We start from the raw sequence: 15,877 nt of genomic DNA, 5'->3' as shown, positions 1-15,877 counted from the left end.
ACTTTTATGCTAGTTTCAGGTAAATCTCCTATCGAAGTCAAACAGAATCTCCCATATGATTTTTATGTAATTCATCAATTGCCATCACTAAAATTGCTCCTAAATCAGTGAAAACCGTAGATCATTGTGTTTTCCTCAAACAAAAATCCAGCTTCATTATCTTCACCTGGTATTAAAAAAAAAACTTTTGGAACAACCTTGTTTCCTCAATTAACGTCATGAATCTTCCTTCCAAAAATATTGAGGCAGAAGATCAGTGCTGGATACAGCCACATTTGCCAATGTGATTTGTAAATTGTATCCTTCACAATGTATTGAGAGTTCAATTTTAATGTACAATTGTATTGAGGGACTGTGTGTTTTCTTGGATTAGTCTGAACATTATGTTGTTTTATTGCCTTTCCAAGCTTGGGAAGTGATTTAGCCACTTGAACGTATATATTTTATACTGGTAGGAACGAAGTTGTAAACTGAGTGTACCAGCCTGCAATAGATTAATGCGTCCGTCCGTCCCCTTTCAATACTTTAACGATTAAATCTCGTGCTGTTGGGTGTAAAATCAGCAATAGACAGCGCAGAGACTTGTCCTACCTGCCCACCCTGCAGGGACCTGTAAATCGAAATTTGTTGTGTCGAGTTTTAGTCACAAATAAAGACCGGCTTTGTATTTACGAAACGCGTTTGTCACCTTCCTTCACCACACGTTTGTCAGTCTGGGACCACCGTAGCCCATACAACAGCGGAGGGCGCATCGTTCAATGGGGGTGCCGGGAAGCGTCGGCTGAAGCTAGAATGCTACGACCCGGGTGGGTTTCTCCCTTGCTGTCTTCGCTTTCTCCGCGTATTCACTGCGCGACTCCCCTGGGGACCCCTGTCCTCGTCGTCACGTACCCGCGTCCCCATCTCAATGGCGTGTAACGCAAAAAGAGTTCCGAGGCCTAGCCTATTTTACAGAGCCTACGGTGGTGCCTAGTTTCTTTGCCGCCTTTGGGGCTCCAAACGACGGCCGTGCTGAGCGATGTGCATCCTCCGTGCCATGTTTAACCTAAATCTGTCAAATCAAGCAGTGATTGTACACCATTGCGGGTCGGCGACGTCTGGTGATACACGGGCATTTATGTGGACAGAAGTAGTTGAATTCACAGTTCACCCATTGTCTTAAATAATAACAATGTATAGCCAGTCCTTTGTCATTACAATGGTTGTCATTCAACCGCTTGAGGACAAGGCCAGGGAAGATGCGACCACTTAACAAGTGGCACGAGAGGAGCAACAGAAATTGTTACCGTGGCCACCACCAAAGGCGATCGCCCCCACGAACCGAACTCCTTGCCCCTGAAAGATCCATTCCCCGGTGGGCATCGCGACCACTCAACCCTCCGCCTCACTGGAAGGCCTTGAATGGATCGCTGACATCGACGTCAAATTTCGATTTAAAGCTTTCGTGACTGCAGGGATTCATCTTCTTGGTTCTTTCGGTAAAGTCACGTAGAAGGGAAATAATAAAATAATAAAAATAAAACAATAAAATACAATTCACACGACGTTTCGGCCACAACACAAGTAGCGGTCCTCAGGTGAAGAAACAGAACTGTCGGAAAGACAGTTCTGTTTCTTCACGACGTCAAACTTTAACTTCTTCGCCCAGCCATACGAAGATGAATAATTTCAATGGCGTTTGAAGCTCTCCTCATGTCCTATCGGTCATGGGGATTATTATTACTGGTAGGAACGAAGTTGTAAACTGAGTGTACCAGCCTGCAATAGATTAATGCGTCCGTCCGTCTGTCCGTCCGTCCCCTTTCAATACTTTATAAGTGAAATCTCGTGCTGTTGGGTGTAGAAAAAAAATTCCAATGTTCCTACCAGCCCACCCTGCAAGAACCTATTATTTGTCCACGAATTATTGTGCTGGGCCATCACGGATGCCCATCAGTATTTTTATAACCCCGTTCGCCACTTCAAACCACTGCTTTTGGGGCCTGCATCTTGGTCTCTGTCCTAGTGTTGTATACAGCCCTTTTTCCATCTTTTCACAAAAATTCACAAAAAATTTGCCGATACACATATTTTTTTCTCTTCTCGAAATAACGAATGAAAACACAAGCGCACAGCAAACTGCAAAACACGTAAGCCAAACACTGAAGGCCAGCATGTGAGACTGACCTCGGCACGCTAAGAGATAAGAGTGGAAAGAATCATAGCCAACTCATTATTGCTGCCAACTGCACTCGCGGGGGGTGGGGGGGGGCTGAGAATCCCCCACCGCAGCTACACGGAATGACGAAAATTCATGAGGACAGGAGGGGGGCCAAGATAGCTGGGTGAATCACAGCCTTGTGAACATAAAACAGGTGGTGTTTGGGTGATGTGGACCATGGGCAACGGAGAGAAAGAAAAACGCCTTGTTTTCCCGCAGCGTGAGAGAGGAAAGATAGCACCAGAAGGCAGGGAAATTCCTTGCTAACGAAGGCAGCAGCAGACCTTGGCAAACAAATTAAGTTGGGGAGATTACAAGACATGGTCACATGGAACATTGACACTAACACTATTCACCTTAAAATGACAAAGCCCTTGCCCGTTGCCCGACCCCACAGACACCGGGGAGTGCGAGTTCCGACCTTCAGAGGCTTACCTCCTGACTGAGGATATCGATAACAAAATGATAATAAATGATAAAAACCCGAGCCAACTCATTATTGCAACCACCTGCACTTGCGGGAGGGCTGGGAATCCGATGGATAACACTCACCTACCGCAGCCAGACGGAATGACGAAATTAATGAGAGGAGAGAGCGGCCTTGAGATACACGGCGTGTGTAGACCGAAAAGCAGCTTAAAGCGCAGCCCTGCAAGTATGGCGGCGTCAGTGGGACAACGGCAACAGCGGCGTGAGTAGCGAGAGTGGGGAGCAGAGAGTGTGGGACAGAGACTGAGAGACAGCGAGAGAGTGAGGGGCAGGGAGTTACCACAGGCTGTCTGTGCTCAAGGGAGAGTTAAAGCCTAATAAACAACGCACACACAACACGATAATCACAACCTTGTTAAACATGAAACTATACATACAAGGGCGGTGTTAAACCGGGGGCCTGGGCAAAAGAGAGTTCCCCGGCCGACTTTGTCTTCCTGCAGCACATGATAAGAATATGCATACGCTCAAGAGAGCACTTTCCCTTGAAATAAAATCAAACACCACGATGGGAACTAAACAACAGACCTCGAGTCACATACAGAATCATAACTGTAAAACTGTGATGAAATGAAATGTTAACTTTAAAAACCTTAACCATTTCTTCGTTCGTCGGTGAAGGTCGCACCTGAGGGAATATCGCCCCTCCCTCCAGGTTGGGCCATACAGACAGAGACTCCTGTGAGACGATTTGTAACACCTGTTGTTATGGTTTATGGAAAGAGGAGGCAGCGGAGCCGTGCCGTATGACGCACACAAGGACACACATACACAAGGACGCACATACGGACACGCGCTCCAGACCACGACACACAGCTAAATCAAAAGAAGCTCCGCCTTGTGCGGAGGAGCCAAGAGGAGGGATTTTGGCATAAAAGAGGACACTACAGCATTGAAACCTCAGTTCGGCCAGCTCATCGGAGCTCGGTTCAGCTCGGCTGAGCTCAGCTCAGCTCATCGGCTCAGCTCAGCTCATCGGCTCAGCTCAGCGGGGGAGCTCATCAGCTGAGCTCATCAGCAAGCGGCCAAGGCCAGCTTGCCAGCTCGGCTCATCCCTGCGGGGGATCGGCCGCCACCGACCCGGAGGAGGTCCCTGCCGCCCACCAGAAGGGCGAGACTCGCTGTTTAGCGATGGGGCTACGCGGTGCGAGTCGGCACCATCAAAAGTAGCATCGCAACGAACGTGTATCGCCAGCCCCCGATAGCGCAACCGGTGGTCAACACTCAGCGACACGACCGTGCCAGCGACCAGCAGACGAGCGCCATCTACCGATCATACAACTGTGCCCACTAAGAGCGGAACGTGGGCTAGCCGCCAAGCCGACGGCACCACCGCGCACGCTACGAGCGAGCTGTGTGCACCATCTACCGACGGGCCAACACAACTACAACAGCATGGCGGCTCGCCAACCTACGTCAGCCAAACCGAATCAACCATGGTGACAGAAGAATTGACTGATACGTATGACACGCACTGCCCCCCACCACACGACAAACCAGGTGTCTGTTTGATGCAAAGAATCAACTCCGAACACTGACTATTCAACACAATTATATCCCTCATCATATACGAGTCAGGAACAAAAGCCAATCCCAAAACGTGAACCATCTGTGGCCGTGTAAGCATCGCTACAGATCGGGTGATAACAGTCCGTCGTTTATAAGTATATTCATAAGTTTCCTCCTTAATATTTTATTTTGGGCTGTACTTCTAATCGCATAAATTACCAACCGATTCATCAATACGAATTAATCCTTGACACCTTGGTCACGGAGCTACACTCACGTGGGGGAATAGCGTATCCAACCGGCTTCCTTATCAGGCGATCTGGTTCACAATTAATTAAACGTTGGCCCAAGATAAGGATATCAGGGGAGAGAGAGCACCCCACCGCACACCTTCACTCTAAGCCATTTCAGTGATCATATAATCTGTCCAATGGATCTGTTGATATATTTGTGCCTTTGGGAATAATAACTGTTTTGATCGCCTTTTCGTATGAATATCGTCATATAATCTTTAAGTACCTTTCGTTACTGATCGCCGCACGTACTCGCGTACTCTATAGAATACTCAACTGTTCCGTGACCCAATGTGCTAACAACGTGATAAGGGTTGCATATGATCAATAATGAGTGCGGTACTACGTGAACAATTCAAGTATAATCATATATTATAAAGTTAAGGTTTTTATTTAGATTAGCATATGCATGTTTTAATGACTCTCTATCTCTCTCACCAACTGAGCTCGCGTTACGCGGCGGAATTAACCACAGGTACTGTTGTCAAAGTGAAACAACCCAGTCATTGATGAGACTGTGTTGATACTGTGTTTCCAAGCTGAGAGTTGCATCATTTAGAGTTAAGGTCTCAATTAGAAAATAAATTGATTAATGCAGAAGTGGTCGTGTGATTCTTTCCTGAAATCTATGCATAAGAACTGGTTCTGCGTTGAGATATGAACTTGGTGACCTAAAACGTAACATACTAATCCATACTCAATAAATGTTGAAGCGAGAATAATTGCATTATCCCGATTGATAACCGACCCTCGTGAAAGAGGCGGGGTCTGATTATCATAAAGGCTGTCATTAACATAACCACACCCACTCGCATAAATTAATTCGATTATCTCTCGAATTAGCATAATTTATATGCATAATTACACAAATTAACACAATTTTGGATAAGTTATGGACATTTCAAATTTCATTTAATTTTCATCAAATTTTCACTCACCACATACAACACTAGTGCATTAATCTTGATCACCTTTCTTACATTGTGCTTTTCCTCTCATTTAAGTCCCAACCATCTGAATAGAAAGTATTTGAGATTGTCTGACAGTTACTACTCTCGCTTTCTTTCTGACCCAATAACTATATTAATCACTCAGATCCAACTTTTCTTCATTATTTTACATCATCTTGTCCTCCAGAATATCAATACTATTCCTATTACTACTGTCATATATACTCTTTCCTTCAATAAACTTGGCATATTCCCATCATAAACCACTGTACTTGTTTTTTTCTACATTTTAGTCATGTCTTTGGGATCCTCACTTTTAGCTCATTGTTCATTGGACCACGCTCTTGTACTGTTAACCCGAGACACTTGACCACATTGGCATTCAGTGGCGAGGTATCTCTCAACTTCACTTCTTGCTTATTTTGCTCTTCCTGTTTTCATTTGAAATGTCATATTCCGTATCTTACTCTACCTATCCACATGTTTTCCCAGGCAGTAGATCCATCTTTCCAGATTTTGCTACACTTCATCTATTTTCGCCACATAGCACAATACCACGAGAAACTAACATGCAAAATGTGCAACTTTTGTGTTTATCTTGTCACGGTGTCTAGGACAAGTACAAAGAACGAGGAAAAGGGACGGAAACGTATTCAGAGCTTCGGCAGAAGCTTCGGCAGAAGCTCTCCATTGAGGTTTTTTTTTCTCGTATACATGTTTTTTACTGGTATAAAATAGGTTTTAGGGACACTCCTTGTTCTCGGACACCGCCTAATTATTTTACGTGGCACTCTTATGTCGATCCAGGTCTATACATACCGTGTGAAGATCAGGGATTTAATTTCAGCATATTTACTCAGTGTTATACTATTATCCATCTTACTGGCATGAAGTCTAACTGTCTTAATTGATCTCTCCACTTCTGATCTAAAAAAAATCAATAACCGTTCCCCATAGATTTTAAGGTATGGCCTGTCAGCTTAACACCATGTTGTCAGATGCCTCGTTTACTCTTGAACACATGTATCAAGGGGCATTATTGCAAGACATTTGAAAACCTTTTTTTAATAGGATTGTTGAAGAGCATCGTCCGTGTGAGTGCCCCTCCTCTTCCTATAATCTTCCAGTATTTAAATGGGCTGGTTGTATTTTTACTTCGTCATACTATTTTACATATCTCTATTCCACTAACATGTTTTTTCCTGAATTGAATTCCTTCCTTTGGGCTTACTAACTTGAATCGTGTTTGTTAAAATGATTTAAATAATAATCCATTGTTATAGATTATTGACATTGTATTATATGAATTCTAAAAAAACTATATATTCACACCTGTATACTCATTTTTGCATCACTGCAGATGATTTGTACTCACAAGAAGAAACAATGGTTTTTTGCGAATATATTCATGATGCCAGTATCATAGATGGGGTGGGGAATCATAAAACCTAGCATATTATGGGTTTCACAATAAATAAAAAGTTAATGTTTAATTTGTTTTAATCTCACACATTTTAATCAGCTGATGGTCATATTATCGGCTAATTAAACTAAATTCGTAAAAATTTAATGAGCAATGTATAATTGTATTTCATAGTGTGTTTGGGTCACTCATACAATTCACACGTGTTCCATAAACATCCTAACACTCACCTGTATAACACTGAGTAATATGTAGAGAGAAGACGGGGGAAATAGACAACTCCAGACAAAGTCTCATTGTAATTTACATTAAATACAGAATGACCCCTGAGCACCGTACCTGAAATAATTGCTCACAAGTGGATGAAATGGGATTGAGGTGCATTTCATCTTTAACAAATACGTTTGTTCTCTCCTTTTCAGACGCAAATAAACATGGCAAATGAAGATGAACAAGCGGTGGCCAAAGTCAGTGCTGCAATGTTAAGCATCACAAAGGCAGCTGATCTCAGAGAAGATCTAGCGATGATGATGCAACCATACACAAATTGGGAAGAATTTTTTATTCCAGCACCAATGACTATTGCATTATTGGGTCAGCTGCTTGTAGTGTCAACTGGTAATGACTTTCCAATTGATCAAAATATGCCTAAAGATGGTTACAAGTTCATCAGGTACCCAAAATCTTTTCGGGCAACCCTTGTTCAGACTAGCAATGCTGGATATAAAGCATTCAATAAGGCACACACATGCATGGATCAGATTCGACTTCTTTCACAGTCTATACTGTCAACAATGACAAAAGTGGAGAAAATATTGACTCACACTGATACACAGGAAGTTGAGTTGATTTTGCCCCTTCATCTTAAAAAAATAAAAGCTACGGCAGATACCTGTTTGCAAAGAGCCCAAGATGTTGAAAATGAATTTAATAACGTCATGGAGCTCACTGGAGAGCTTTTGGAAGCTTGCACAAATTCCAAAAGTCAATACGAAAATGATTTGTCTAATATCAAAAAGGAACTGGAAATCCTTAAGATTAAGAATGACTTAGCAAAACAAGAAAAAGAGAATTCTGAAATGGTTTTTAAGCAAATAGAAAAGGAGTTGGAAGGAGCTAAGAAATACCACAAGGAATCTGTAGATAACATTCCGGATGCATACATGATGCTTAAAGTGTCACTCACAGAAGGCCTAATTAATGGCATAAAAAGTGCAATATCTGTTGCAACCTTTCAATATTTAACTGGATATGGTAAAGTCCAAACGACAGGTACTGTTCAAAATGCAAGCAATGATATAGATCAAATGAATAGTGGTGCAACATATGTACAACACAACATTTTTAATATATCTGCTACTATGAACACCTTAATACAAATGATAAATGTGCCAGATAGATTAAACTTACAAAATAAGGAGGAACAACAAAATCATTACACTATGTTAGAAAGGGAATTCCAAAACATTTACAATAAATTGAGTGAAGCAGATGACTGCCCAGAAAAGAAAATTGCAATGAAAATATGTTCCATTGCAGCAAATTTATGCTACAATATCATGTGCTCAGAAAAATTCCAAGCAATGAATTCAAAATATAAAAAAAAAATCTCCCCAAAAATTTTTAATTTGAAAAAATGGATGGATAATTTTTTGAGGGGCAGAAAAGCAGTTCTAAACGCTTCAATTGTTACTGCAAGGCCACCCAACATCTCTAAGCAGTCTACCCCAAATCAAGGAAGTATGTCTGACATGGTGATGCAAAATGCCCGCATGCAATTGCAGAACGCCACAGAACAAGTTAAATTAACACAAGAACAACATGGCAAGGTCCACGAGAATCTACAGAAAAGCAACAAGGAACTTAATGACATACTTATAGATATGCAAAAACGTGATCGAAAACAAATAGATTTTGAGAGTTCCCTTCAAATGCTCGTTAAAGGTCTCAAAGCAATTGGCCTTATTCGAGAGCAATGGGGAAAGCTTGTGCGCTTTTTTCAAATGATATCCAATCTTATTGACACGTGTCTCCACAAGGAGCTAACCCATTTTACGGAAGAATGCAAACAAGTCTCAAAATTGACATCACATTCAACACGAATTGATTTTTTAAAAGACACCATCTACGCTCAGGTTTCACAAGCAGCTGCAGTATCACACTTGGTGAACATGATTTCTGGCACGTACGTCGAAGTCTCTAACCGTTACCTTATGGATAATGTCAGCAGCCTTGGCAAGCTCATAGCTCTGTATGAGAAAACGGGTGAACTTGCACGAGCCGAAGAAGAACTCAGTGAAAATTGTAGAATTGCTCAAGAAGGGATAAGGAAGTTGGCTCTGGAATCTAAAGAAGAGCATGACATAAAACTTCAAAAGAGACTGAACTCTATTCAGAAACAATTAACGGCAGTCCTACCACTAGAAGTAGAAAATCCCTCAGCCATATCAGGAATAGAAGAAAGTGATGGTGATGATGACGATCAATTCGCTTAGAGCAAAGTACAACTACATTTTTACAAAATATCAGCATATGTTGACGTTGCAAATCAATTCATACAATTGGAATTAAAACAATTCTCTTAATTTACATGTGAGGTTCCTGCAGCCTGAATTTTTAAAACAATCTACTTGATTCAACTACGATAACATGTGTGTGTGACTTCATCACGAGCTGTTGCCCTCCTTTACCCGTCCTCCGTAGACCACAGGCAATCGTTGAATTAGGCGAGGGAATGTAACACGATAGAATGTTACCAGTGAGTATAGCTGGAATGCTCACCATTGTGACCAACCACTTGCTGTAGACTAGGGTTGTGAAGCATCAGCAGGTACATGCAGCGGCACAAACAATAACAGCAACAACAATCAACTGTATAACAGCTGCAGCAGTATTCGCCTAATATGTTTCAGGATTCTTCAGGCCTGAAGTCTTCGAAAAATGATGATAATTACTTATTGATGATTATCAAGTGGTTGGTACAGTGTCGCAATGGGCGAACATTATAGCTGTACTACTCGCTGGTGGAAATTTCCATCGTGTTACATTTCTACTTCTAATTCACTGTCTGTGTGGTCTATGGAGGTCAAGTGGAAGGAAGGCGACGTAAAAACTGGTGAAGTCACGCACGCAATCACCTGAATAAGGTCTAAATATGGAATCTATTTATAATGTAATAATATGCCTTTTTTTAAAACAATACTGCTAATTAACTAAAGTTGAATATATATATTTTTTATAAATCACAAATTTGTACACCTGAATTATACTCCAATGGATATCATCTCAAATTTGCACCTGGAAATTATCACGAGTTTGAATAATATATCAGGAGTTTTAATGAATTTTATAACTTACTACTTTAACTCAATCAATTACATTATGTCACGACTTTTATTTCCAGATTTATGTTTATGATTTGCATAATGTAAGACCATAATATCTCAACATCTGCATATCTTCATGATTTACGTATTGACTTTAAAGTAAAAGTTTATTTTAAAAAGATTGATAATGCTAAAATTAATAATATTAATCGTTATTGCTCTAGATTTCAATGAAAATCTGAACATGTTACTTTGCAATAACATGTTTAGAGGTATACGTATCGTAAATATTTCGTATGTAACATTCCTGGATACAGTATATAATAAATCATGATACGTATAAACAATAACATGCATACAAAGACAAAGATCCCCATATATCCTTAACATTTTCTTGGGGCAAGTGCTGTTAACAATCACCTATGAAGGCCGGCATGGCACACAAGGGGGTGGGTGGCCAGCACCACGCCATGCCGCCTTTGTCTCCCAAGTTGGCGATGTTTACTCCACAGCTCACCAGCTACAGGCGTGTTCGATTAATGAGTGAGATACGTTCCGCTAACATTTCTCGTTCAGGGAAAATTCGTTTAATGATCATCGTTTTCCCATTGACTCCCATGTTAAGAGCTAAGTTACGTTTCCACCCCAACATTTTCCACAATCTTACAAAACTAAAAATACCTATATCTCATGAGGATTGACTTTTAATTGGAATATCTTCAGACATTTTTGCTATTTGAGCCATCGGGGTTGCTGCTCTCATTTGGAATCTTTCACAACAATCCCCTTCGAGCATAACTCCAGTGGCTTACTACTATTGGAAGAGCGTTCCAGACGGCCGCAGAATTGCATCTGAAAGCGCGCGATGAAACAATAAACTGCGGGACAAGGTTCGCCCTCTGCCGCCACGGGACGGATTTGATCGATCTGTCTCGGCTCGTTACACGAACATTTTCTCTTTTTGCGAACAAATTGGGCAAAGTTCTAAATGCTAATTTGTGCGAATTATCGTGAAAAGAACGCCTGTTCAGCGAGACACGCCTGTACCTGTTTGAGGCTGAGTTGATCTAAGGGAGGCCCAAGACCGGTTCAAACAATCGTCACTGGTGTTGGCTGTGAACGGGAATTGGACTCGAGTCGCTGGATTCGTAGCACAGTTACAAGCTTACACCAATGCACAAATATAAACGCACAGGAATGTGCACAAAACTACCTTAAATAAACAATGCATACCAATGCACACGTACATTGCTGTCACCCAATTAAATATACACGCAGCCACATTAAATAGCCATACACACTGACGAATATACAAAATACGCATTTATGCACACAACACATCGACTCAGAGTTTCGAGCACTGAGTAGGCACTACAGAAATACCATGTTAGAATGCAGAAACAGCCTGTGATTGTTACACAATATGTTACCACATCATTTCAATGTCGTAATTTCAGTTGGCGATTTCTCATAACTCTTCGTAACCCATGATATGATATTTGGCATATGTAAAGTTACAGTAAATCGTGTGGTCGGGCTGCTTGTAAGACGACCGTGATTGAGCTAAATGACTAATTCAGCATGATTAAGAAATATATTCATAATTAACAAGATGAGTAACAACACTGAAATCACTCATATCAACATTGATAACATGAAATTCGATTAACGTGCTGGCCTCAGCGAGAGACCAGCTGTTATGCACGAACTGACGAGATTGTGCTAGCCATATTAATTAGGTACTTTGCGACTGCTCGAATTTATGAGAAACATTAATAGCTATCTGTTTCCCCAGGGTAGTGTTGATGATCTCAGATTAGTCACCAAAACATGCAAATATGTATTCGCACATGTTCGAATGCCGGAAACATATATACATTTTGGGATCTGGGCGAGTTTGAAACTAGTGTGTGGATCAGAAGTCATTTGAAGGGATCTCATAAAGAGTTCTATGGAATCTAATTTTAAGGATATTTTCTAACGTGGCATCTACGTTAATTTGACATAATTATGAATATATTTTTGTTCCCATTCATGGCATGACATCATAATTTTGAAAATAGTTTGGATAAATCATAAACATATTGCTTATTGCATATGTGTAAATGTGTATATAAAGGTTTAAGAGCAAATGTAGGGCTTTGCAGACATTAATATATCTGCAAAGCCCACGGGCATGGCAGACACGCATCAATTAATTTTGTGCAGGTCACTATGTTGACCAGAATTCCTTCTGTGATTGTTCACTTACCGCCATTGCCATGGCTCGGAAGAATGTAAGGAGTGGCTAAAACACTGAAGGAGTCTAAACTCTAAACAATTAATCAAAAGCCGGTACGTAGGGTAAAAGATTAACGTGTTTAAAGTTGGTGTGTAGTACACATGTCCTTTTTTTAAATAAAAAAATCACGTCTATTATCAGATAAAATGCGTATGATCATGAATGTATTGTCACTTAAAATAGTTTGTGCATTATATCTTTATACTTTCATATTTAGAATGTAAGATTAAACACAAGGGAGTGATTTACTTTTGTTATCTTTAAATGTGAAGTGCTGAACAACACAGACTACATTTTCTGGATAAACACTACCCTGCATGATCGCTTGCAAAATGAGCATGTTTGCTGGTTGGTTTTCTAATTCTATTTTGCATTGTATTTTTTTAATGCTGCTGTCCATTTTTTTAAGTTCTTTGTATTATTTTATGAAGTTATAATTACGAGTGGACAGACCATAATAGTTGATTACAAGTATGCCTACTGCCAGGTCAGCTGTTTATAACCATTCTTGCTCGTGAGAAAACTCACGACAGACTTCAAACTCAGTGAGTCGAGTCCAAGGTGACACCACTGCGGAAGACGCACGGTCTTACAGCTTGCCATCTCAACTAGTCCATGAGACAATGCAGAAATTGGTACCACCCATTGTTGCAACACTTTAGTCGTGCCGATGCATGCACGTGGATAATAAGAATGAATTATTTTATAACCCACTTATTTTAAACAGTTATATAACTCACTTGTATTAGGCCCATAACGTCTGAAGTCATGCCACCGCGGGTAGTACCGGTAAGGGAAATATCTGGTCTGGGCTCATGGACTAAAACTATTCCAATTACAACAAACACAATATTTGTTGGAGATCCCGGGGAAGCACCTGCAGTCTGCAGTGACGAGGCAAGCTACCGTCCATCTGCGCAAGCGCGAGACAAGATCAAGCGTGGCTGGACCACACAGCTCTACCACGTCAGAGTGCCAGCATGTCATTGAACAAACACGCCGGAGAAAGACACTCCCTTTTGCCTTGGCGGATAACGTGCATTCATGTCAAGTGGGAGAGAAATAAATTTGCCATGCTGGCCAGTTTCCACGGCAACTTACATCACCAATGTAAAATAACGTATTTCAAGACATCGTCAAGAATAATCATTGTAAAATACATTATTCGACTATGCAGGGTAACTTTAAAATTAACTCTTCCATTAGCCCTCGTGCGTGTAGAGCTCAGATTATATCCCAGGCTTGCATTGGTCATTTTAGTTCATGTAATTGTTTGATTTATGCCATCCGTGTAACAATTGTAGTACTAATTATTCATTGATATTCTGATTTTGTGCATTTATTAAACTACATATATTCCAGTTTCTCTTTGGTTTTCTGTGTATATGAATTGGTTCATATGTTATGTAACTCTCTTGTGAGTGTTTTCTGCAGGGAAATTAGAGAATGGGGAAAGCAAGTAGGCATTTTGAGTAATAAATCAGTCAATCTTGATGGTTATGTAGCTGGCCCGTCTCATCTCTTTTCATGATTGTAACAAGAGAACGGGCCAGCTTGAAACATTTTTGGGACAATTGTGATTAAGTTGCGTTGTTTCCTTGTCCCCTTCCATATCGTACGGCTGGTTTAAATGACTGGGCAAGTGGTCCGCCAGGAAGTGTCTGTGTTGTTGGCCTGACTGGATGTGCTTCACATAATGTTTTTTCAGGTTTGTTGAATTCTTGTATCTCATCTTTTTGTTGTATTTACCTCCGTGATTTGTTCTTGACACCTGATGAAGATCGCTTGCGTTGTGATCGAAACGTCGTGATTGTTTTTTTTTAAATATTATTTTATTGTATTTCTACATACGTGACTTTACCGAAAAAAACAATGAGTAATTTTATGCAGTCACGAAAGCTTTAAAACTTTATTAAGTTGAATCAAGTCAACAATTTTTGTTTTGTGGGAAAATACACATTTTAGTTAGTGTCTTGATCGTAAAATACAAATTGCCAAAAAAAAGTCATCAGGTTCATTATATGTATTGAAAACTTTTGCCAGGCGAACACAGCCTTTATGAATTAGTTATAAATACAATATTCTACACACCAGAGGGCCCAGAGGCTCATCAACCTCAGATACCGGTTGGCAGTGGCGATGGTGCGGATTTCTCGTGGCACGCAGGAGGGCCTTTATAAGTGCTTACTGTATTCTCTCGCAACACAATCGTTCAAGAAGATTGCTTGTGTTGCGATCGAAACGTCGTGATATTGTTATTAGTTTGTGATATATAAGTTTATTTGATTTCGATTTAAAGCTTTCGTGACTGCAAGGATTCATCTTCTTTGGTTCTTTCGGTAAAGTCACGTAGAATGAGAATAAAATAAAAAAATCATCAAATAAAATAACACAATAAATTTCTCACGACGTTTCAGCCACAACACAAGCTGCCTTCATCAGGTGAAGGGACGAGACTGTCTGGAGGATAGCGCTGGAGCGAACACAGTCAAGCTCAGACCGCGACCTTTAAGCTGTGTGAGAAGAAACAGAGCGCCGTTGACGAAGGAATTAGCATAGAATTTAGCATTGAAATAGCTGAGTGATTAGCTTGTGACTGGTCACAGAAATGGCTATGTTAAAGTCAAAGCATACACATCCACAGAGGCACCTAGTACAAATCAAACAGGAGAATTTAGCATTGAAATAACTGAGGGATTAGCTTGTGACTGGTCACAGAAATGGCTATGTTAAAGTCAAAGCCTACACATCTGAGCTATTAACAGTAACTGGGTATACACTACATTATATAATGAATACTATATAGTAAACCAATAAAAAACTATTACCTCAGTGTTATCAATAAACTCTATATATTCTCCAATCAGCTAAGCTACCAACAATAAGTCGCTATATATCACAATGCTATATGGCAAAAAATGGGTGGATTCTTACCCTCAACTTTAGCACCACGGATAGCTACGAGCCCCGTTCAGATGGACGAGTTCATCCATGGTCGGAATGGAGGAGGGGGAAAGAGACAGCTGCGAGGCGCTGTTATACTCCATGTTGTAAACCATACCGTTAACCGGTTGTAGCCAACGTATTCATGGAAAAATTTGAAACTGACGCCATCCAGACTGCCACTCTACGCCCGACCTTATGGAAGAGGTACGTGGATGACACTTTTGTCATCTGGCCACATGGCCAGCCTGCTCTAGACCAATTCCGCGACCACATCAATTCCATACACCCAGCCACAGATTTACCATAGAGGTCGAAAAAGATGGCAAACTACCCTTTTTGGATGTCTTAATTAAAAGGAGACATGATGGTTCAATGAGCCACTCTGTCTACAGGAAAGCTACCCATATAGATGCTTACTTCAAACCACCATCCATCCCAGAAGAACTCCCTCATCAAGACA

General features: G+C 40.8%; 1 protein-coding gene across 5 annotated transcripts; it reads left to right on the top strand.

The window, feature by feature from the left end:
- Positions 1 to 697: 697 nt before the first annotated feature.
- LOC116957491 (uncharacterized) lies at positions 698 to 13,835 on the top strand. 5 transcript variants are annotated; one of them, XM_032979669.2, is made up of 4 exons: positions 703 to 806; positions 3,311 to 4,151; positions 6,056 to 6,136; positions 7,287 to 13,835. In XM_032979669.2, the coding sequence occupies exon 4, from the start codon at positions 7,299 to 7,301 to the stop codon at positions 9,357 to 9,359; it is 2,061 nt and encodes a 686-aa protein (XP_032835560.1). In that variant the 5' UTR covers positions 703 to 806; positions 3,311 to 4,151; positions 6,056 to 6,136; positions 7,287 to 7,298; the 3' UTR covers positions 9,360 to 13,835. The 5 variants fall into 5 exon arrangements, with proteins under 5 accessions (XP_032835559.1, XP_032835560.1, XP_075912361.1 ...); XM_076056246.1 differs by having other exon boundaries at positions 746 to 806; positions 2,598 to 4,151; XM_032979670.2 differs by lacking the exon at positions 703 to 806 and adding an exon at positions 4,938 to 4,966 and having other exon boundaries at positions 813 to 4,151.
- Positions 13,836 to 15,877: the final 2,042 nt, after the last annotated feature.

This window comes from Petromyzon marinus, chromosome 75 (genome assembly GCF_048934315.1).
Source record: "Petromyzon marinus isolate PM22_M1 ecotype Great Lakes invasive population chromosome 75, UKy_Petmar_22M1.pri1.0, whole genome shotgun sequence".
NCBI lineage: Eukaryota > Metazoa > Chordata > Hyperoartia > Petromyzontiformes > Petromyzontidae > Petromyzon > Petromyzon marinus.
The sequence above is the reverse complement of the archived record's forward strand: the minus strand, read 5'-3'. Positions and strand labels throughout refer to the sequence as shown.